A 21,514-nucleotide genomic window follows, 5' to 3' on the forward strand; every position below is an offset into this window, starting at 1 on the left:
GGTATAACTCCTCTGGAGAAACATCTATTCAAATCTTTCACCAATTTTTTAGTGAGATCATTTGTGTTTTTATTACTGAGTTGTAAGATGTCTTCTGTAAGACTCTGGCCACCTGATGCGAAGGACTGACTTACTGGAAAAGACCCTGACACCGAGAAAGATCAAAGGAGGGAGGAGAAGGGGACGACAGAGGATGAGATGGTTAGATGGCATCACCGACTCAATGTACATGAGTTTGAGCAAGCTCTGAGAGTTGGTGATGGACAGGGAAGCCTGGCATGCTGCAGCCCATGGAGTTGCAAAGAGTCGGACATGCCTGAGTGACTGAACTGAACTGAAGACATCTTTGTCTATTCTGAATACAAGTTCGTTGTCAAATTATAATTTGCAAATATTTTCTCCCATCTTATGGATTGTCTTCTCTCTTTAGATGTCTTTGAAGTGCAAATATTTTTAATTTTAATGAATTCCTATTATCAATTTTTTTCATTCATGCACTGTACTTTTGGTGTCATATCTAAGAATATCCAAAGTCACAAAGATTTTCTCTTATGTTTTCTTCTACAAGTTTTATGGTTTCATACTTACATTTGAGTCTATGAGCATTTTAGGTTAAGTTTTGAGTATGATGACAGGTATAGTTCAAATTCACTCTTTTTCGTGTGTGTATCTATCCAGGTGTTCCAGCATCATTTATTAAAAACACTGTTCCTTCCCCATTGGATTACTGTGGCACCCTGGCTGAATATCAGCTGGCCATGTAACGGTTTATCTCTGGACTCTCAGTTCTATTCCATTGATTTGGAATTTCCTTATGCCAATGTCATTGTCCATCAGTGTCTTGATAACCACAGCTTGGTAGCAAGTTTAAATTTACAAGTGTGAATCTCTCGATTTTTTTTTTCTTTTTTACTAAAGATTGTTTTGGCTACTCTGGGTCCCTTGAATTCTGACATGAATTTTAGGATCAGTTAAATTTCTGCAAAGAAGCCAGCACAGATTTTGTTAAGGACTGTACTAAGTTTAGAACAATTTGAGGACTATTGCCCTCTTAACACCACCAAGTCTTCTGATCCATGAATATGGGATATCTTTCCATTTATTTGGGTCTTCCTGGGAATTTTCTGACAGGACTCCACATTTCCACTGCTGGGGGCATAGATTCAGTCTCTGGATGGGGAACAAAGATCCCACATGCCGTGCAGTACCAAACAACAACAAAATCATATTTGGGTCTTCTTTAATTTCAACAACGTTTTACAGTTTTCAGTGTACGAGTCTTGCACTGTTTTGCTAAATTTATCCCAAAGCATTTTATTCTTTTTGATGCTAACTTTAAATGGAATTCTTAATTTGTTTTGCACTGTTCATTGCTAGTATATAGAAATGTAATTGATTTTTGCATACAGATTTTGTATCCTGCCACACTGATTAATTTGTTGTAACAGGTTTTAAGGAATTTCTTAGGATTTATAAATATATGATGATGTTGTCAGCAAATAGTTTTACATCTTCCTTTTATTTGTTTTTACCTAAACTTCTCAGGGTAGAACCTCTAACCCAATCATTGAGTAGAAGTGGTAATTATTTTATAATTATTTAAATTATTTTTAAATTTTATCATATAATTTCTAGTTCTTTATATTCTTTCTTTGGTGAGATATTGTTGTCATACTCTTCTTACTTTAGATATGGTTTCCTGAAGTTCTTTAAAGATATAATGCCAGCAAATTTAAAGCCATTGCTAAATCCAAAGTCCAAGCTCACTCAGGGAAATTCTGTTGGCTGTTTTTCATTGTCTATATGGCAAAAAATTCTTGTTTCTTTTCCTGCTTCATAAATTTTTTTTGTTGAAAACTGGACATTTTAGATACTATGCTGTAACTATTCTAGTATCAGATCTCTCCCACCCTCAAGGTTTATGTTGCTTATTTTGTGTTTGTTCATTTTATTTCTGACTATTCATTGAGTGATCTCCTGGAGTCATAATGTAGATTTTTTTTCACTGAGGTGTGTAGCCACTGAGTGCTCTGATGCCTTTTCCCCTCTTTCCTCTTTGATTTATGCTTGACTTCTTAGAAGTCACCCGTGGGTCAGTATGATTTAGATGAGACAGAAAATTTCTTTAAATGTCTTGCCTATGTGTCATCATCTGTTGATGGGAATATGTTTGAAAAGTTACAACTTCACAAATTTCCAGGCAGTTTACAAGACAGCTTTAGCTTTTACTTCCGGCTTGTGCAGCACCTCAAGGTCAGCTACCAGAGGAGCAGCCAGGGCCTCCTCCCTTCACCAATCTTTCCTGAGCACGTGCTCAGCCTAGTAGATCTTCAGGCACATGCCAGAGCTTTCCACTTTCCTGTGGTCATCTAGTGTCCAGGATTTCCTTTTAAATTTCCAACCAGTTCTTGTTTGCCTCAGTTGAAATCACAGCTTTACCCACTCACAGTGTTGCTGGCAGAGGGTGTGGGTGTTTTTTGTTGCTGTCCTTGTTTTGGAGAGCTGAGCTCTCGGTCAAATGAATTATCCACAACGCCCTGGGAACAAAGACGTTTTCCAGTGAGTTTGGACAAAACATTTACTGTACTCTCAGGTTGTTGCTTTTAATGCAGTTTTTAAAGAGGTCAGACTCTAATGACTGAAAAGCTAGTGGCTTTTAGCTGTAGTACCACTGAGCTGGGGAGAGAGGGTTTGCCTTCAATTAAACTGTCACAGAACGCAATGCCTCACCAAGGTTCAGTAATTAGTTCCTCTTGTACAGATGATTTCTAGTGTGTTCTCTGGCTTTTGTTAACTTCCAAAATTCTGAAACAGTTTAGTTTTTTGCTCCTATTTTTGTCCCTGATGGCTCAGATGGTAAAGAATCTGTCTGCAATGCAGGAGACCCAGGTTTGATCCCTGGGTCGGGAAGATCCCCTGGAGGAGGACATGCAACCCACTCCAGTATTCTTGCCTGGAGAATCCCATCGACAGAGGAGCCTGGTGGGCTACAGTCCATGGGGTCACAAAGAGTTGGACACGACTGAGTGACTTCACTTTTTTTATCTATTTGACTGCCACACTGGATATTACAATGTACACCTTTGAAGTAGGAGTTTCTTTTGAAATAAAAATTTTTAGTACTTTTCAATCACTGCTAGTACAGCCAATGTACCCCTTTCCCCACCCTTTATGCCACTGTTGCCATATACTTCTTTATACATTATGCAAACCGCAGGGAGTCATTGTTTTAATGATCAATATTCTCTCATGCACCCACATATTTAGGCTTACCAGTGCTTTTCTTTCATTCCTGCAGATTCATGCTTCAATCTGGATCACTTTTCTCCTACCTAAAGAAATTTCTTTGCTAAATCTCAGTAGTGCACATCTACAAGCAATACATTTTACCTTTTTTGAATAAAAAAGCTGTTATTTCACCTTAAATTTTAAAGGATATCTTCACTGGATAAAGAATTTCAGGTTGGCAATTTTTGTTTTTGCAATACTTTAAATATGCCATTTCATCATCTTTGGTGACTATAGTTAATAATACTGTATTGTGTATTTGTAAGTTAAGAGAATAGATCTTGAAAGTTCTCATCACAAGAAAAAAACTTCTAACTATGGTGACAGATGTTAACTAGAGTCATTATGGTGAACATTTTATAGTATACACAAACATCAAATCATTTGTTGTACACCTGAAACTAACAATATGTCAATTAACAGCCCCCATCTCCACCCCCAGACAAAGATTCTATTAAGGGTGGCTTATTAGGATATAGGATATAGTCAGGATTTTCCCTACTCACATATTTTTTTTTTCTCCCTCTACAATCACCATGCTACAAAAGAATGCCCTTTACTGAGGGTTTTCCTTTGTTCTTTGTCTGCAACTATTCAGGTTTAATAGTTCTTTATTTTACCCCTGAATCCTCAGTGCCTAACGAAGTTCCTGATACACAGTATATGTTCAAAAATTAACAAATGAATGAGCAAATTGTCAACTAATAGCTAACCCAAACAGCTTAGTTTTATGCTAACTGAGAACACATGAAATGGTATTCAAAATTAGCTATGAATGTTGTTCTTCAGTCACTCAGTTGTGTCCAACTCTTTGTGACCCCATGAACTGCAGCACACCAGGCTTTCCCGTCCTTCACTATCTCCCAGAGTTTGTTCAAGCTCATGTCCATTGAGTCAGTGATGTCATCCAACCATCTCATCTGTGAATAGGTAATGAAAACCCTGTTCTCAGCTACGAATAGTTTCTATTCATATCTGAGAAAATATATTCTCAGCTATTAATAGGTAACAAAAAGTCTGCACTACCATATAGTTTGAGACCTCCCATATTTAAGTCACAAAGAATGATTTCTTACCAGCTCTTCTTAGACCTACATGGTGAGTTAACGATACAGATGACGACCTTTGCTTCGGGACTGTCAGTAGATTTGAACTAAAAGGCCCATTTAGATAGCATCCTTGACTAAAAGGGAAAGATAACAGGTTAAGATTTTTAAAAACATGAAATATTCATTTTTTTCCTTATGGTCTTCAATTCATTAGCAAATATCTGCTTATACATCTAGTTTAGGCACTTATCTCAGTACCTAAGGAGTAAAGCAGGCACCAGCCAACTTTTTCTGTAAAGAACCAAGTAGTAAATACTTTGGACTTTGCAGGCCATAAGGTGTCTGCAATTACTCAATTCTGCCACTGCAGTATAAAAACAACCATAACCAATGATAAACAAATTAGTATAATCATGTATTCAATATAATTTTATTGACAGAAAAACAGGTATGGGCCTCATTAGATCCACAGGCTGTAATTTGCTGAACCCTGGCAAGAAGCAGATTATCAATATCACTGGAGGGCTCCTTGTAACACAGACTGCTACTCCCATCACCAAGATTTCTGATTCAATAGGTCTGGGGAAAGGTCACAGATTGGCGTGTCTGACAAGTGCATAGGTGGTCCAGGGACCTCACTGACAATTACCGACCTAAAACATACAGTTTTTTTCACTGTCTTCCGCTCCCCTTCTTCACAGATAATTGATTACCCATTAACACAGTCATATCCTGTAACTGAAATATTTATTGCAGGTTTTAGGGTTCTTATGAAGAAATTAAATATAGGTGAGCAATCATAGTATGCCAATTGATACATAAAATGCATTTTAAGATTACATATTTTAAAGCCCTTGGCCGAGGGCCATACACATAATACTTCCTTTCTTAGATATTCACTAGCCTGTTTTCTTCTGTTAGTCAACCCTGATGTGGGCACTTTGGCCACAGGATTAAGAACAAATCTCGCGTCTTTATTTTTCACTAAATGTTTTGTTAGTATAGGCTGAGTTCTCAGTAAGCTTCCCCCTCCCTCCAACTCCATTTTTTGTGTACTCCCATACCCCCTTACTCAAGGAAGATCTATTTTTCTGTGACCTTAGAGGTTTCTGTCCATGTCTCTGTTATAATATATACCCATACCATATTACAGTCTCAGTGTTCACCATTCCCACGCCTCACTAATTTGTGCAATCCTTTCAGGGGCCGTAAGATACACCTCTTCATCCAGTTGTGGACACAGCACAGTCAGTGCCCGGTAAAGGTGTTCAGGAGACATTCCTGGATTAAATGAATGATCCTGTCTTTAGGTTGCTATTCTCACTTTTCAAGAGAACAGATCTTTTCTCCCTCCAGTTCTGAGTGAATGGACTCTCTCTTGCTTACTCCTGCTTCGAGGCTTTCTTTGGGCCTTTTTCTCGAAACCTAGTTTGTCTTATAATCTTACGAGAGAAAAAAAATTCTGGATAACAAACAGAAGGCATGTAAAAGCAGTTGGCAACCAGTTTATCAACAGAAAAATTTTCGTGAATAAAAATTATAAAAAATAATAGCACTATTTTGAATATTATGTATCATCCATTATTTTAGGTGACTTGCACACTTCATCTCTTTTAGTCATCTGAACAACTCTGTTATTAGATAAGAAAACTGAGGCTTTGAGAGGATTGGTATTGTATTAAGCTAAAATTCACAGTCGCAGAGATAAAATTCAACTTCAAATTTCTCTGACTCTTAAATTTTCCTGACTCTGAAGTGTATGCCCTTTCCACAAGACAATTCTGATGTTATCTTTGTGTGTTTCTCCACCTGTAAAATTAGAAGTTTAGAATAAAGAACTTCTAAGACAACATCTAGCCTCTAGAGTCCGTAATTTTTTTGCTCAAGCTAATAGTAATAATAATTTGTTGGCAATGTTTAAAAAAGAGGCAATATGTACATAATAACACTCAATAAACTCATCTCCCTACCAGTGTGCAATCATTCTTTGTATTTGAATATTCATTGCCTTCAAAAGGAGTGGGAGAGATGGGGAAAGAAGAGTAGCAATGCCACCCAGGGCAATATTCAAATAGAACAATCTGTGTACTCTACCAACACCTACTTCCTTATTAATATTCAAAACAAAGACAGGTTTTTCTCCTTCAGAGAAGAGCCCAGAAGCACACTCGCTAGTCTTCTACCTGAACGGGGGTGGGGGGTGTCTTCTAGTAATTAAAATGGTTAGTTGTTTAGAATTGAGAAGTATAGGTCAAATTACAGGTTTTCAGCTCAGTTCCAGAATCATCCCATTAATTCTTTGCCTAGAACCAGATAAATATTTACCGTAATGAGATTATATAAAACAATACTGAAGAAAATAGAGGGCAAGATAGGTTAGGAGTCCCAGTGATTATTAATAGTTGGCAGGAAGATGATTAAAGTCAGAGTTACATTGCAAGAGAAGTCAAATGTTATGGTCATAGAGTTAAGCCATATTTTAACAGCTGATTTCTAAGACAATCAATGCAAATTACCTTGACAAGGTTTATATCACTTCATGTATTATTATTATTTTTTAAGTAGCTGTAAAAACTTGTTGGCTGTACAATGTCCAGATTTTGCAGAGTCATTATCTTAAGAACTGAGTGGGATGACACCAGTTAGCTGTCTCGAATCTCTGCAGTTCAAACAGAGTCCAGGCTTTGGTATAATTTGCTAATAAATTATGAGACACATAAGTGAGAAGCTGGTTCCCAAATACATTATTTAGGGGACATACTATTACCAGGCAACGTTATTAGGTTTAATTAAAGAGCACTTACCACGATGAATGATGAATCGGAATAGGCTAAAGGCAAGCCTCTCTGGTGTGGGAGTACCTACAGCTGATAGCCCTCAAAGTTTTGGTACAGGAGTTGCCTGTGTTTCCCCAGGGAAAATTTGTTCAAAGGAAACGAGCTGTGAGCTCTGAATTTGTCTGTCCACAGGGAGGGTCTGGGTCCCAGCAGTCCATGGACAGCAGTTCAGCCAAGCTTTCAACTCTAGATACTAACGCTGTGCCTGGATAATTCAACTGTCAGCTAACCCCCCAAAACATTAATTTAACCCTTATTGGAATTTCCTGACCAGCAAAACTTTATCCTAGGTCTGAAAGTGAAGCAGAAAGCAGTATCCAGTGTCATGTGGTTAGCATACTTCTGCAGGATACTTGTTAAGCAGCTGTTTATCTTCAAAGACCCATTTTAATGTAATCCCAAACTCTTCACAGTAGTCCAGCAGGTCTCAGAAGGGTCGTAATGTCTAAAACAGGTAGGAAATGAAAATTTCCAAGAAAGAGCAAAGAAAAGGTGTTAAGGAGATTCAGAGGCAAAACAGATTACTTTTCCTGAGAGAAGAGAGGAGGGAGTGTCAGGGTGTTACTCTTTAGCCGTGACGTCTGAGCCCAGTCTTTAAGGACATACAGAAGTAAGGGTGAGAGGTCTATTCTAGGTAGAGGGGCACACATGTGCACAAACAGAGGGAATATCAGACAGTTTAACTTGACTGGAGTTTCAAATAAATGAAAGTGATACTGGAGAGGTATTCTGGTGTTAAAAGGTAATGGCCTTCTTAATTAATATCTCAAGTCCTCTAAGAGATGAACAGTGGTAAGAAGAGTAGGCAACAGTAGCTGCTCAACGAGAACTACCTCTTCTTATGTTTTTCCTAGTATACCTATCACAAAGTTTACAATACTTCATTTTTTTCCTCCAGGCAAAGCATTAAAAAAAAAAGCAAAGTGAAGTCCTACATTACAGTTTACACAAATAAGGCAGCTAAAAAGTAAAACTCAGCTTAATTTTCAAAGGGAGTGAAACTAAAAAAGTTACAAGAAAACTTCAAGGAAGTTTCCACTTCAAGGAAGTGTCTTCTTTAAGGAAGAATCTACCACAACTTATATGCCTGTTATTTTCATGTAGCGAGCTCTCCAGACCATTTTTCTACTCTTCTTTGTGAGACTGCTCATCTATCTCTGTTTAATTTTTCTAAGTAAGGGTGTAGCTTTGTCATTGGGAGTGACAGAATTTCAAATCTCAGGCTAGGAATTGGGGCACTATTCTACATGCACTGATAAAGGTCCAAAAACTTAATGACTAGAAAAAACAATATAATCAAAATTTTGTTTAAAGGACAATTTCTGGTGGAAGGTAGAAGATGGATTGGGTAGTGAAGAATATTAGAAATGGGAAGGATAATCAACAGCCCACAAAAGCAGTAATGAAAGCATGAAATAATGTAGGCAAAGTGATAAAGGAAAAAGGGAATAGAGAGGTAAGGAGCGTTGGAGATTCGATGTGACAGCTGTTATCTGTAGAGTAAGGTAACAGGATGTAAAGACAACACCAAGGTTTTCTAGGTAAATCAGTTTTGTAAGCAACCACAAAACTAGAGGATTATAGCCAGCACTGTGCCAGGAAATGAGGACAGAATAATAGTAACAAGGGAAAAGCAGCTGGAGAGATGAGAAATCAGGTTTCAGACATAGTTTCAGGGAGCAAGAGGTTCAATATTTACATCATGTTGAAATCTTGGGCTGCTGCTGCTGCTAAGTCGCTTCATTCGTGTCCGACTCTGTGCGACCCCATAGACGGAAGCCCACCAGGCTCCCCCGTCCCTGGGATTCTCCAGGCAAGAACACTGGAGTGGGTTGCCATTTCCTTCTCCAATGCAGGAAAGTGAAAAGTGAAAGGGAAGTCGCTCAGTCGTGTCCGACTCTTAGCGACCCCATGGACTTCAGCCTACCAAGCTCCTCCATCCATGGGATTTTCCAGGCAAGAGTACTGGAGTGGGGTGCCATTGCCTTCTCCGGAAATCTTGGGCAGGGTCATTTAAAATCATAGGGAAGCTTATGATCAGAACCTAGAGCTGCATTAATGTCAAAACTAAGAAATATGCTCTCCATTCTGGAGTACTCTAATAAATTTGAAACGAATGCCTCATGAGTTCAGTCACAAGCCTGTTAGTTCTGTGCTTCTAAAACCTGAAGGTTCCCAAACAAAATGTCACCATGCATTAAAGATTGACAACTATGCTGTCTAATATGGTTGCCATTTAGGTCTGTCTGTATGATAGCTGAGTATGGCTCTTTGTATTTTAACTAATTAAAATCAAATCAACTTTAAATCAAGTTCTTTAGTCATTATAGACACATTTCAAATGATCAATAGATACATGTACCTAGCAAGAACCAAACTGGACGCATAACTATAAAACATTCCCATCATCACAGACATATCTACTGGACAGCACTGATCCAGAGACCTGAATTTCAAAAGGAAGAGGATTGTAAATGCTTCACACATTCCCCTTTACCCTATGTTCAAAGTGCACTTAGAAATTCATTACATAGCAGCTCCAGCTTCTGCACACTAGAAAAATTCCTTCTAACCTCGCCTCTTTAAAGGAGATGTTTCATAATACCACCAATTACTTTATCCTTTTAAAGTTCTAAATTTTTTATGAGGCATAATTTTGTTCTAATGAATATTAAGTAAATATACTGAATCTGCCTGCATTTACCTTTAATTCTGAGATATGTTCATATAAAAATTAGTTTTCCTTGGACCATGTTTCTATTTTATTATCAATCATGTGGAAGCAATAGGATAAAAATAACCTTAACTCAATGTATCAGACATTTCTTTAATTTTAAAAGCGTTGCTGTTACGTCAGTGTGATGGAAAGATGAAAAAATAGAATCATTTTCATCATTCTTTCTTAAACTCAAAAATATTCTCAAGATGATGTCTCCCAGGGTTAAGAAATACCTGTCGTATTTTCAGTTCCTAACGTCATTTATTTCGTCATATCCTGCTTCCGTTATGAAAAAAAAAAAAGAAAGAAACAACAACAAAAAGCATTATCATGTTTAAGCTCTGGGCAAGCTTTGGACCGAAGCTCATTTTCCTGTAACGTTCTCTTCACACTTGAATCCATTCTTGTTTTATATATCATTTCACTCAGTTTTTCTTTTACAAAAATGGAGTTTCATTTAGTTGAACGTATTGTAGAAGATTCAAATTAATAAATCACAGAAGAATCTGGAAAATTACAATTATCTGATCATATTTCATTTATAAAATGCTAATACAAAGTTGAACAGAAATAGCTCTGATCCAACACTGCCACCTACTGTTTCAAGTGTGTAACTACACAGATCAAGTTATTAAAGACCAACACATGCTCAAGCCCTAAAAGAGTGGTTTAACAGGAAATTTACATTGATTCCAATTGTATTAACTATGGTTATATAACTGACTACATAAAAGCCTATAACTCACACAGGAGATAAATATCTGTTCTGGCCCTCACAAGGCAAAGGTATCGAGTCCTTTGTTTTCAGAGTAAATGGATATGCTTACTACATTCAGAAGATCTCGGGTCCCGCTATCTCCCAGGCTCACCTGGCTTGTAGTTACCGGCGCACTTCCTTTGCAGGATAAGCACTGCTTACTTGCAGGTAAACCCTCAACAGGATACAGAATGTATCAGTAGTCTTAGTTCCCCAGCAGGAACAGGTCTTCAGAGTGTGCTGCTACCTATACCTCACGTCTGAGGCAGCATCTGGGGTGAACCTTGGGGGTGCTCCTGCTTTCACAGGTCAGAAACTGTGGACCGACATGAAAACTCAGCAGTGGACTGACGACCACCCCTGATATGGCCACCTCTACCGTGGCTTTCCCAGTTTCACATCCAAAACTGATCCTCGTTTTCTTACACTGCCTCCCTGGTTCATGTTCTTAGGGCTCCAGCAAGCTTTGTACCCGACTTGCCTATTTTGGGTGGAGAAGTAAGATTACCTTCTTTTTAAGGATCAGTTTCTCTACCAGGCCACGTTACAAACCATGCTGTCCTATACCTAAAATACTTCCAGGGTTCCTTTAGGCTTTCAAAATTATTTCACACTTCATTCACAGAAACAAAGTAGCTGTAAGAGATTCAGGCTTCTTGAAAATGCTTGGGGAATTTACCTTAAAATGCCAAATTCTTGGTGAGGCCGTTTGCCATTACTGCGTTCCCACCTTGGAGAAGTCTGGTCGATAGGTGGCAGCCCTGAGGTTCCCGAGCTCCTCCTCAGATGTGGGGTTGGTAAACTATTCCTACTGTTTAGCCCCTGTTGAGTAATTTAACAGTGGTCAAAATTGTTACCCTTTAACATACTATAAATGTGATGCTAAAGATGGCACATGAAAACATCAGTACAAAGGACAACTAATCCTTGAACAACCTGGGAGTTAGGGGCACCAATATCCTTCATGCAGTTGAATATCCAGGTGTCATTTACAGCGGGCCCTCGCCCCGTGTTCTTCCTCCATATCTGAGATTCTCCATCCATGGATCCCACCAACCACAGATGGTATAGAACTGTAGTATTTACTACTGGAAAAGATACTGCACATAAGCAGGGCCACACAGTTCAAACCCACTTGGTCAAACCCAGTTGGTCATTCAAGAACCAACTGTACATTTTTAACATGTATAGGAGAAGCAGAATGAATATGTTTTACTGCAAACATCACATTCTACACTGCTCTTTTATTTACCTTCCTCCTATTTAAAAATTGGTCTTTGAATTCCTGATAGTTTAACCAAAATTTTTTTCTTTTGTACCTTTTATTCCTAGTCTTGTGAGAAATAAGCAGCTGACAATTTTTAAAGTAGATTTACCCTGAAAAAATGACTTTTAGAGGCCAAGCTTAGGATCGGGGATAAGCCCTATTTCCTAAAGCTTTTATATTTTAAGTACAATGCTAAACTGCAGAGTTCTGAGGTTCTGAATTAATGACTACATTAAATTCAGAACACCTTTCACATTAAGAATATTTATCCTAATTTTTGAAAATATTCTCAGTTAATCCAAATGTTAACCCAGAATATTCCATTTTTGACCACTCTGAATAGGTGTTTTAGTGAAATTGACATAAAACAGCTTCTGCTTCTTATGAATTTCCCCTATGAGCAGACATGAAACCATCTGAGAGAGATAAATATGTCTTATATTTAAGTTTTCCCAAGGATGTTGATTTTATAAAGATTCAATGTTAGTTACATTTACACTGAAAAAGTTGTTTATGTAACATCCTTTCTGACTATAATTTAGGTCCATATAATCTTTCTTAGTTCTTATCATGTATATAAGACATTTATTTTAAATCATCTAAGTCCCTTTTCTTTACTTTTTTCATAAATGCTTTTGCTCTTTTAAGTAACACCAGGCTTTTTATATTCTTTCCCAAGGCAGAGATAAATTAGATATGAAATTTAAGTAAGAAGTTAAAAGAACACAAAGAAAAGAAATAAGGGTTGCTTCCTGATTCTTCTATGACTTATTCCTATCAGTAAACTGGAGTACTCAAATAAGCCTGATTACCTAGAATGTTCAGGAAATGAGGCAATTAGGCATCCTGTTTACTTAAAATGTTTCTAAAATGTACCAGTACACTTTTCTACATAGTAAACATAGTAACAAACCTAATACTGATATCAATGTGATTTTTTAAAATTTCTTTGCCTGGCTGCATGGCTTGCAGGATCTCAGTTCTCCAACCAGGGACTGAACCCAGGCCACAGTAGGGAAAGCCTGGAATTCTAACCACGAGGCTGCCAGTGAACTCCCTCAATGCAATTTTTATGACTAACAGTTTTAAGAATTATTACTTTTTAAAATTATTATTTGAAACCTCAGATGCCAATGGAAAATATAAAGGAAGAGCAACATACCAAATGAAAACCATTAATAACTCAAAATGTATTAATTATTTTATTGATGAATTTATTGCTATCCCTATTTGATGCTGTGATTAACCTCTTTCTCACGGGTAGAGTGCTTTAAAAAAATGTATGTAACTACCTTTGGGTTTTGAGTAATGCAGCTGCTATTCTATACACTTTAAAAATAAAAGCATCACAACTACTTATGATCCAGATTTGTGATCAGTAATTACCAAAATTTTGCCCTCATCAGGCATACTTAATTTTTCAACATTTCTATATAACAATGCTGAGAATTAATAGAATCAATTGATGATCAAAGTCTCCAAAAAATATATTTAACTTCTTCTAAACTCTATATACCATATTACAATGAAAATTAACTGATTGGAATTTCATCTTCTCTTAGTTTCTTTAACCAATAGAACAAAGTAGTTAAAATAATCTCTAAAATATTTCTATTTTTAAAGTTTTATGATATTAACTACAGGTAAAGGTATCAATTTGACTATTGATAGCCAAACAAAAGAATTAAAAGCACTCTGAACATGCATAATGTATACCTATTTAGAATAGTATTTATTATTTTCTAAAGTAATTCCTATTTTGAGTCAATGATATTTAAAGAAAAATCAATCCCGTATCTAGTGATGGAAAAACCAGTGCCTATTGGGCTACAGTAATCTCCAGTGGGCAGGTACAGAGAGTTCCAAAATATGTGAAAATCAGTTTCAAATAATGCTATGGAATTTCATGACTATTATAATGATCATTTTTTTTATTGGTCCAAAAAGAACTCCTGGTTTCAAAAAATAAAATAGATTAATGACACAATTTGACTACTAGTTTGCTGTACAGCCTGAAAATAAATTTTCCTTCTGTTCTCTGCTTCCTAAAGATAATAAAAAATAGTTGCTACTGATAAAGTTATAACTGCTAATTACAGTAATTATTATTCAGAATGAAAACTGAATGCTTGCTTCATACTGAACTATTTGAAATCATAACCACCTCTGAAGTCCCAAGCAACTCAATGTACTATAAAGGAACCAAGTCCTTTAAAAAGAAATTCTATCTAAGAGGTAAAGGAACAGTTTTAATTTGAAAACATTATTAAACATGATAAATAGGGCTGGCTGATTATTGTATTTTGACCTTGTGAAGTTTTCGATCTCCTTTCTCAGCTGGGTCCTCTATCTCAGAGCAGGGATAAAATCCAGGAAATGGTGTGAGGGGATTAATCTTTGGCCTACAGGAGCCTGAGAAAGCACCCATCAAGCTACTGATACTCCGGAGGGAAGCGATGACTTGTGGAGGAAGGGTGGGGTCAACCAGAAGATCAGACACCATATTGCGAGCCTCATTTAGCACTGAAAGATCAACTCCACTTCCACCTCCAGAAATCTAGAAAAGAAAAAAAAAAAGACATAAAATTACATATTTGTTAGACACAAAATTAAAAAAAAAAAAAACTTTAAATCAAAGTCCATCTAACAATAGCTTAAGTAATTGAATCCCATTAAATATTAATTTTCACTTATTTGGACATAGCATAAATGATATAAGCAGTATGATTCTAACCTTAAAATTTTGGTGCTAAAGTATATAACCGATTGTGAACTTTAACTTTTTTCTACATTATTCATTAGTATATCTTGTGTGGTATCAGAGTACAAGGGAGACAGTGATAAACTGAACTGAATAGTTAATACGGAAGGAATAACATGAGGCTGGGTCCTGAAGAATAGACAGAAAATACATTTTTTTAAATGTATAAATATTTCATTGATAAATACATATGATTTCTACTTTTCAAAAATACATATGTATTATGTTCAACTCAATTACCCACAGAAATCAGTGCTCTGGTGATCAGAATAGTGCATTAAATGTTACTTCTGTTGTTTTACTGTACCTTGAATTTATGTTTGGTGTGTTTATGGTTCATAACTATTAAAAGTATCTGTTGAGTTCACTGTTAAGTATCCTCACCACATTTTTAAACTAAGAAGTGTTATGAAAGTTAGACCAATAATTAGCTTAATAATGTATTTGCTCTTTGAGGAATTCTTTTTTCTTTTTCTTCTTAAGTATTTTTTTGTATTACTTTATTTTAAAACATTCCCCATTATTGGGCCATAGCTCAGCTATTTCTAGTCTTTATAAGCGAACACCTCTCTTAATATGTCACTGTAGATAATTAAGCATATTTATGATAGACAGCTTCCCGTAACTTGAACTACTGAAGCAAAGTAAATGAACATGTTCAAATCACTATCAAACTGCCCTTACATATGTTGGTCAAACCAATATTCCCACCAATTGTATATAACAGTATCTGTTTTCCCACGCTCAAATAAGACATATGCTGTCATCTGACTTGGGTTTTCCTTTATAGGCAGTGTATCACTTCTCTCGGGCTGCTCTCAATGTATTTTCTTTGCTTTTAATTTTCAAAAGTTTAATTAACATATCTTAGAGAAGATTTGTTTTGGGGGGGAACACTGATACTATTTGAGATTCACTCAGCTTTTAAAATATGTATTTATTTATTTATTTGGTTACACTGGGTCCTAGTTTCAGTATGCACTATCTTTGGTTGCGGCATGCAAACTCTTAGTTACAGCATGTCGGATCTATTTCCCTGACCAGGGATAGAACCCAGCTCCCTGCACTGGAAGTGCAGTGTTTTAGCCACTGGACCATCAAGGAAGTCCCTGCTCAGCTTCTTGAATCTGCAGAATTACATCTTTTGCAAAATTTGGGAAGTTTTCAGCTATTATTTCTTCAGATAATTTTTCAAACTCACTCCTTCTCCTTCTCAGACACTGATGATTATGAATGCTGGATCTTCTGCTGTCCTACAGATCATTAAGATTTTGTTCATTTTGCTTTAATTTCCATTATTGCATTTTGTAGCTCTATAAGCTTCCTCCCCCCTTTCTTGGTAACTTCTATTTTTTTTTTGGCTGAGATTTTCATTTTCATTTACTTGTTTCAAATGATTTGTAATTGCTTATTAAGACATTTTTACGATGGCCACTTTAAAATTGCTCAGTTCAGTTTAGTCACTAAGTCGTGTCAGATACTTTGGGACCCCATGAACCGCAGCACACCAGGCCTCCCTGTCCATCACCAACTCCCGGAGTTTACTCAAACCCAAGTCCATTGAGTCGGTGATGCCATCCAACCATCTCATCCTCTGTCGTTCCCTTCTCCTCCTGCCCTCAATCTTTCCCAGAATCAGGGTCTTTTCAAATGAGTCAGCTCTTCACAATTTGTATAGAAATACAAAAAACCTTGAATAGCCAAAGTAATCTTGAGAAAGAAGAATAGAACAGAAGGAATCAACCTGCCTGACTTCAGACTATACTACAAAGCCACAGTCATCAAGACAGTATGGTACTGGCACAAAGACAGAAATACAGATCAATGGAACAGAATAGAAAGCCCAGAGATAAATCCACGAACCTATGGACACCTTATCTTCGACAAAGGAGGCAAGGATATACAATGGAAAAAAGACAACCTCTTTAACAAGTGGTGCTGGGAAAACTGGTCAACTACTTGTAAAAGAATGAAACTAGAACACTTTCTAACACCGTACACAAAAATAAACTCAAAATGGATTAAAGATCTAAATGTAAGACCAGAAACTATAAAACTCCTAGAGGAGAACATAGGCAAAACACTCTCCGACATAAATCACAGCAGGATCCTCTATGAACCACCTCCCAGAATATTGGAAATAAAAGCAAAAATAAACAAATGGGACCTAATGAAACTTAAAAGCTTTTGCACAACAAAGGAAACTATAAGCAAGGTGAAAAGACAGCCCTCAGATTGGGAGAAAATAATAGCAAACAGACAAAGGATTAATCTCAAAAATATTCAAATGAGTCAGCTCTTCGCATCAGGTGGCCAAAGTACTGGAGTTTCAGTTTCAGCATCAGTCCTACCAATGAACACCCAGGACTGATCTCCTTTAGGATGGACTGGGTGGATCTCCTTGCAGTCCAAGGGACTCTCAAGAGTCTTCTCCAACACCACAGTTCAAAAGCATCAATTCTTTGGAGCTCAGCTTTCTTTAGAGTCCAACTCTCACATCCATACATGACCACTGGAAAAACCATAGCCTTGACTAGATGGACCTTTGTTGACAAAGTAATGTCTCTGCTTTTCAATATGCTGTCTAGGTTGGTCATAACCTTCCTTCCAAGGAGTAAGCGCCTTTTAATTTCATGGCTACAGTCACCATCTGCAGTGATTTTGGAGCCCAAAAAAAATAAAGTCTGAAAAACTGTTTCCACTCTTTCCCCATCTATTTCCCATGAAGTGATGGGATCTGATGCCATGATCTTAGTTATCTGAATGTTGAACTTTAAGCCAACTTTTTCACTCTCCTCTTTCACTTTCATCAAGAGGCTTTTTAGTTCTTCTCCATTTTCTGCCATTAGGGTGGTGTCATCTGCATATCTGAGGTTATTGATATTTCTCCTGGCAATCTTGATTCCAGCTTGTGCTTCATCCAGCCCAGTGTTTCTCATGATGTACTCTGCGTATAAGTTAAATAAGCAGGGTGACAATATACAGCTTTGATGTACTCCTTTTCCTATTTGGAACCAGTCTGTTGTTCCATGTCCAGTTCTAACTATTGCTTCCTGACATGCATACAGCTTTCTCAAGAGGCAGATCAGGTAGTCTGGTATTTCCATCTCTCTCACAATTTCCCACAGTTTATTGTGATCCACACAGTCAAAGGCTTTGGCATAGTCAATAAAGCAGAAATAGATGTTTTTCTGGAACTCTCTTGCCTTTTCAATGATCCAGTGGATGTTGGCAATTTGATCCCTGGTTCCTCTGCCTTTTCTAAAACCAGCTTGAACATCTGGAAGTTCATGGTTCATGTACTGTTGAAGCCTGGCTTGGAGAATTTTGAGCATTACTTTACTAGTGCGTGAGATGAGTGCAATTGTGTGGTAGTTTGAATATTCTTTGGCATTGCCTTTCTTTGGGACTGGAATGAAAACTGACCTTTTCCAGTCCTGTGGCCACTGCTGAGTTTTCAAAATTTGCTGACATATTGAGTGTAGGACTTTCACAGCATCATCTTTTAGGATTTGAAATAGTTCAACTGGAATTCCATCACCTCTACTAGCTTTGTTCCTAGTGATGCTTCCTAAGTCCCACTTAACTTCACATTCCAGGATGTCTGGCTCTAGGTTAGTGTGAGTGATCACACCATCGTGATTATCTGGGTTGTGAAGATCTTTTTCGTACAGTTCTTTTGTGTATTCTTGCCACCTCTTCTTAATATCTTCTGCTTCTGTTAGGTCCCTACCATTTCTGTCCTTTATTGAGCCCATCTTTGCATGAAATGTTCCCTTGGTATCTCTAATTTTCTTTAAGAGATCTCTAGTCTTTCCCATTCTATTGTTTTCCTCTATTTCTTTGCACTGGTTGCTGAGGAAGGCTTTCTTATCTCTCCTTGCTGTTCTTCAGAACTCTGCATTCAAATGGGTATATCTTTCTGTTTCTCTTTTGCTTTTCACTTCTCTTCTTTTCACAGCTATTTGTAAGGCCTCCTCAGACAGCCATTTTGCTTTTTTGCATTTCTTTTTCTTGGGGATGGTGTTGATTCCTGTCTCCTGCATAGTGTCACAAACCTCCGTCCACAGGTCATCAGGCACTCTATCAGATCTAGTCCCTTAAATCTATTAAAACTCCTAGTCAGTTTCAAATCTGATTTATCTTGGTGTTAATAATTGATTGTCTTTTCTCACTTAAGTTGCAAGTTTCCTGGTTCTTGATATGACAGGTGATTTTCAAAATTCCTGTCAATACACAATGGTCCAGCTAGACCTAATTGATATCTATAGGACATTTCACCCCAAAACAATCAATTTCACCTTTTTCTCAAGTGCACACGGAACCTTCTCCAGAATAGGTCACATCCGAGGCCATAAATCTAGCCTTGGTAAATTCAAAAAAATTGAAATCATTCCAGTCATCTTTTCTGACCACAATGCAGTAAGATTAGATCTCAATTACAGGAAAAAAAATATTAAAAATTCCAATATATGGAGCTATTCAACACGCTTCTGAATAACCAACAAATCACAGAAGAAATAAAAAAAGAAATCAAAATATGCATAGAAACAAGCAAAAATGAAAACACAACAACCCAAAACCTATGGGACACTGTAAAAGCAGTGCTAAGGGGAAGGTTCATAGCATTACAGGCTTACCTCAAGAAACAAGAAAAAAGTCAAATAAATAACCTAACTCTACACCTAAAGCAACTAGAGAAGGAAGAAATGAAGAACCCCAGGGTTAGTAGAAGGAAAGAAATCTTAAAAATTAGGGAAGAAATAAATGCAAAAGAAACAAAAGAGTCCATAGCAAAAATCAACAAAGCTAAAAGCTGGGTTTTTTGAAAAGGTAAATAAAATTGACAAACCGTTAGCCAGACTCATCAAGAAACAAAGGGAGAACCAAATCAACAAAATTAGAAATGAAAATGGAAAGACCACAACAGACAACTCTGAAATACAAAGGATCATAAGAGACTACTACCAGCAGCTATATGCCAATTAAATGGACAACTCGGAAGAAATGGACAAATTCTTAGAAAAGCATAACTTTCCAAAACTGAACCAGGAAGAAACAGAAGATCTTAACAGACCCATCACAAGCACGGAAATTAAAACTGTAATCAGAAATCTTCCAGCAAACAGAAGCCCAGCACCAGATGGCTTCACAGCTGAATTCTACCAAAAATTTAGAGAAGAGCTAACACCTATCTTACTCAAACTCTTCCAGAAAATTACAGAAGAAGGCAAACTTCCAAACCCATTCTATGAGGCCACCATCACCCTAATACCAAAACCAAAGAAAACTACAGTCCAATATCACTGATGAACATAGATGCAAAAATCCTTAACAAAATTCTAGCAAACAGAATCCAACAACATATTAAAAAGATCATACATCATGACCAAGTGGGCTTTATCCCAGGAATGCAAGGATTCTTTAATATCTGCAAAGCAATCAATGTAATACACCACATTAACAAATTGAAAGATAAAAACTATATGATTATCTCAATAGATACAGAAAAAGCCTTTGACAAAATTCAACATCCATTTATGATAAAAACTCTCCAGAAAGCAGGAATAGAAGGAACATACCTCAACATAATAAAAGCTATATATGACAAACCCACAGCAAACATTATTATCAATGGTGAAAAATTGAAAGCATTTCCCCTGAAATCAGGAACAAGACAAGGGTGCCCACTCTCACCACTACTATTCAACACAGTTTTGGAAGTGTTGGCCACAGCAATCAGAGCAGAAAAAGAAACAAAAGGAATCCAGATAGGAAAAGAAGAAGTAAAACTCTCACTGTTTGCAGATGACATGATCCTCTACATAGAAAACCCTAAAGACTCTACCAGAAAATTACTAGAGCTAATCAATGAATACAGTAATGTTGCAGGATATAAAATTAACACACAGAAATCCCTTGCATTCCTATATACTAACAATGAAAAAACAGAAAGAGAAATTAAGGAAACAATACCATTCACCATTGCAACAAAAAGAATAAAATACTTAGGAGTATATCTACCTAAAGAAATGAAAGACCTATACATAGAAAACTATAAAACACTGATGAAAGAAATCAAAGAGGACACAAACAGATGGAGAAACATACCGTGTTCATGGATTGGAAGAATCAATATTGTCAAAATGGCTATACTACCCAAAGCAGTCTATAGATTCAATGCAATCCCTATCAAGCTACCAACGGTATTTTTCACAGAACTAGAACAAATAATTTCACAATTTGTATGGAAATACAAAAAACCTCAAATAGCCAAAGCAATCTTGAGAAAGAAGAATGGAACTGGAGGAATCAACCTGCCTGACTTCAGGCTCTACTACAAAGCCACAGTCATTAAGACAGTATGGTACTGGCACAAGGACAGAAATATATATCAACGGAACAGAATAGAAAGCCCAGAGATAAATCCATGGACCTATGGACACCCTATCTTTGACAAAGGAGACAAAAATATACAATGGAAAAAAGACAACCTCTTTAACAAGTGGTGCTGGGAAAACTGGTGAACCACTTGCAAAAGAATAAAACCAGAACAGTTTCTTTTTTTTTTTTTTTTAACCAGAACACTTTCTAGTACCATACACAAAAATAAACTCAAAATGGATAAAAGATCTAAATGTAAGACCAGAAACTATAAAACTCCTAGAGGAGAACATAGGCAAAACACTCTCCGACATAAATCACAGCAGGATCCTCTATGAACCACCTCCCAGAATATTGGAAATAAAAGCAAAAATAAACAAATGGGACCTAATGTAACTTAAAAGCTTTTGCACAACAAAGGAAACTATAAGCAAGGTGAAAAGACAGCCTTC

General features: G+C 36.9%; 1 protein-coding gene across 3 annotated transcripts in view; it reads right to left on the minus strand.

Annotated features, from left to right (window-relative positions):
- PDE3B (phosphodiesterase 3B) overlaps window positions 1-21,514 on the minus strand; it is a 175,374-nt gene that overhangs the window by 47,262 nt on the left and 106,598 nt on the right. For all 3 annotated transcript variants that reach the window (XM_043902491.1, XM_043902486.1, XM_043902477.1), the window contains exons 3-5: window positions 14,226-14,474; window positions 11,330-11,472; window positions 4,365-4,471 (exon numbers count right to left, since the gene is read on the minus strand). In XM_043902491.1, coding sequence (XP_043758426.1) covers window positions 4,365-4,471; window positions 11,330-11,472; window positions 14,226-14,474 — 499 coding nt within the window. The remainder of the gene's footprint in view (window positions 1-4,364; window positions 4,472-11,329; window positions 11,473-14,225; window positions 14,475-21,514) is intronic.

Source organism: Cervus elaphus, chromosome 1 (genome assembly GCF_910594005.1).
Source record: "Cervus elaphus chromosome 1, mCerEla1.1, whole genome shotgun sequence".
Taxonomy (NCBI): Eukaryota; Metazoa; Chordata; class Mammalia; order Artiodactyla; family Cervidae; genus Cervus; species Cervus elaphus.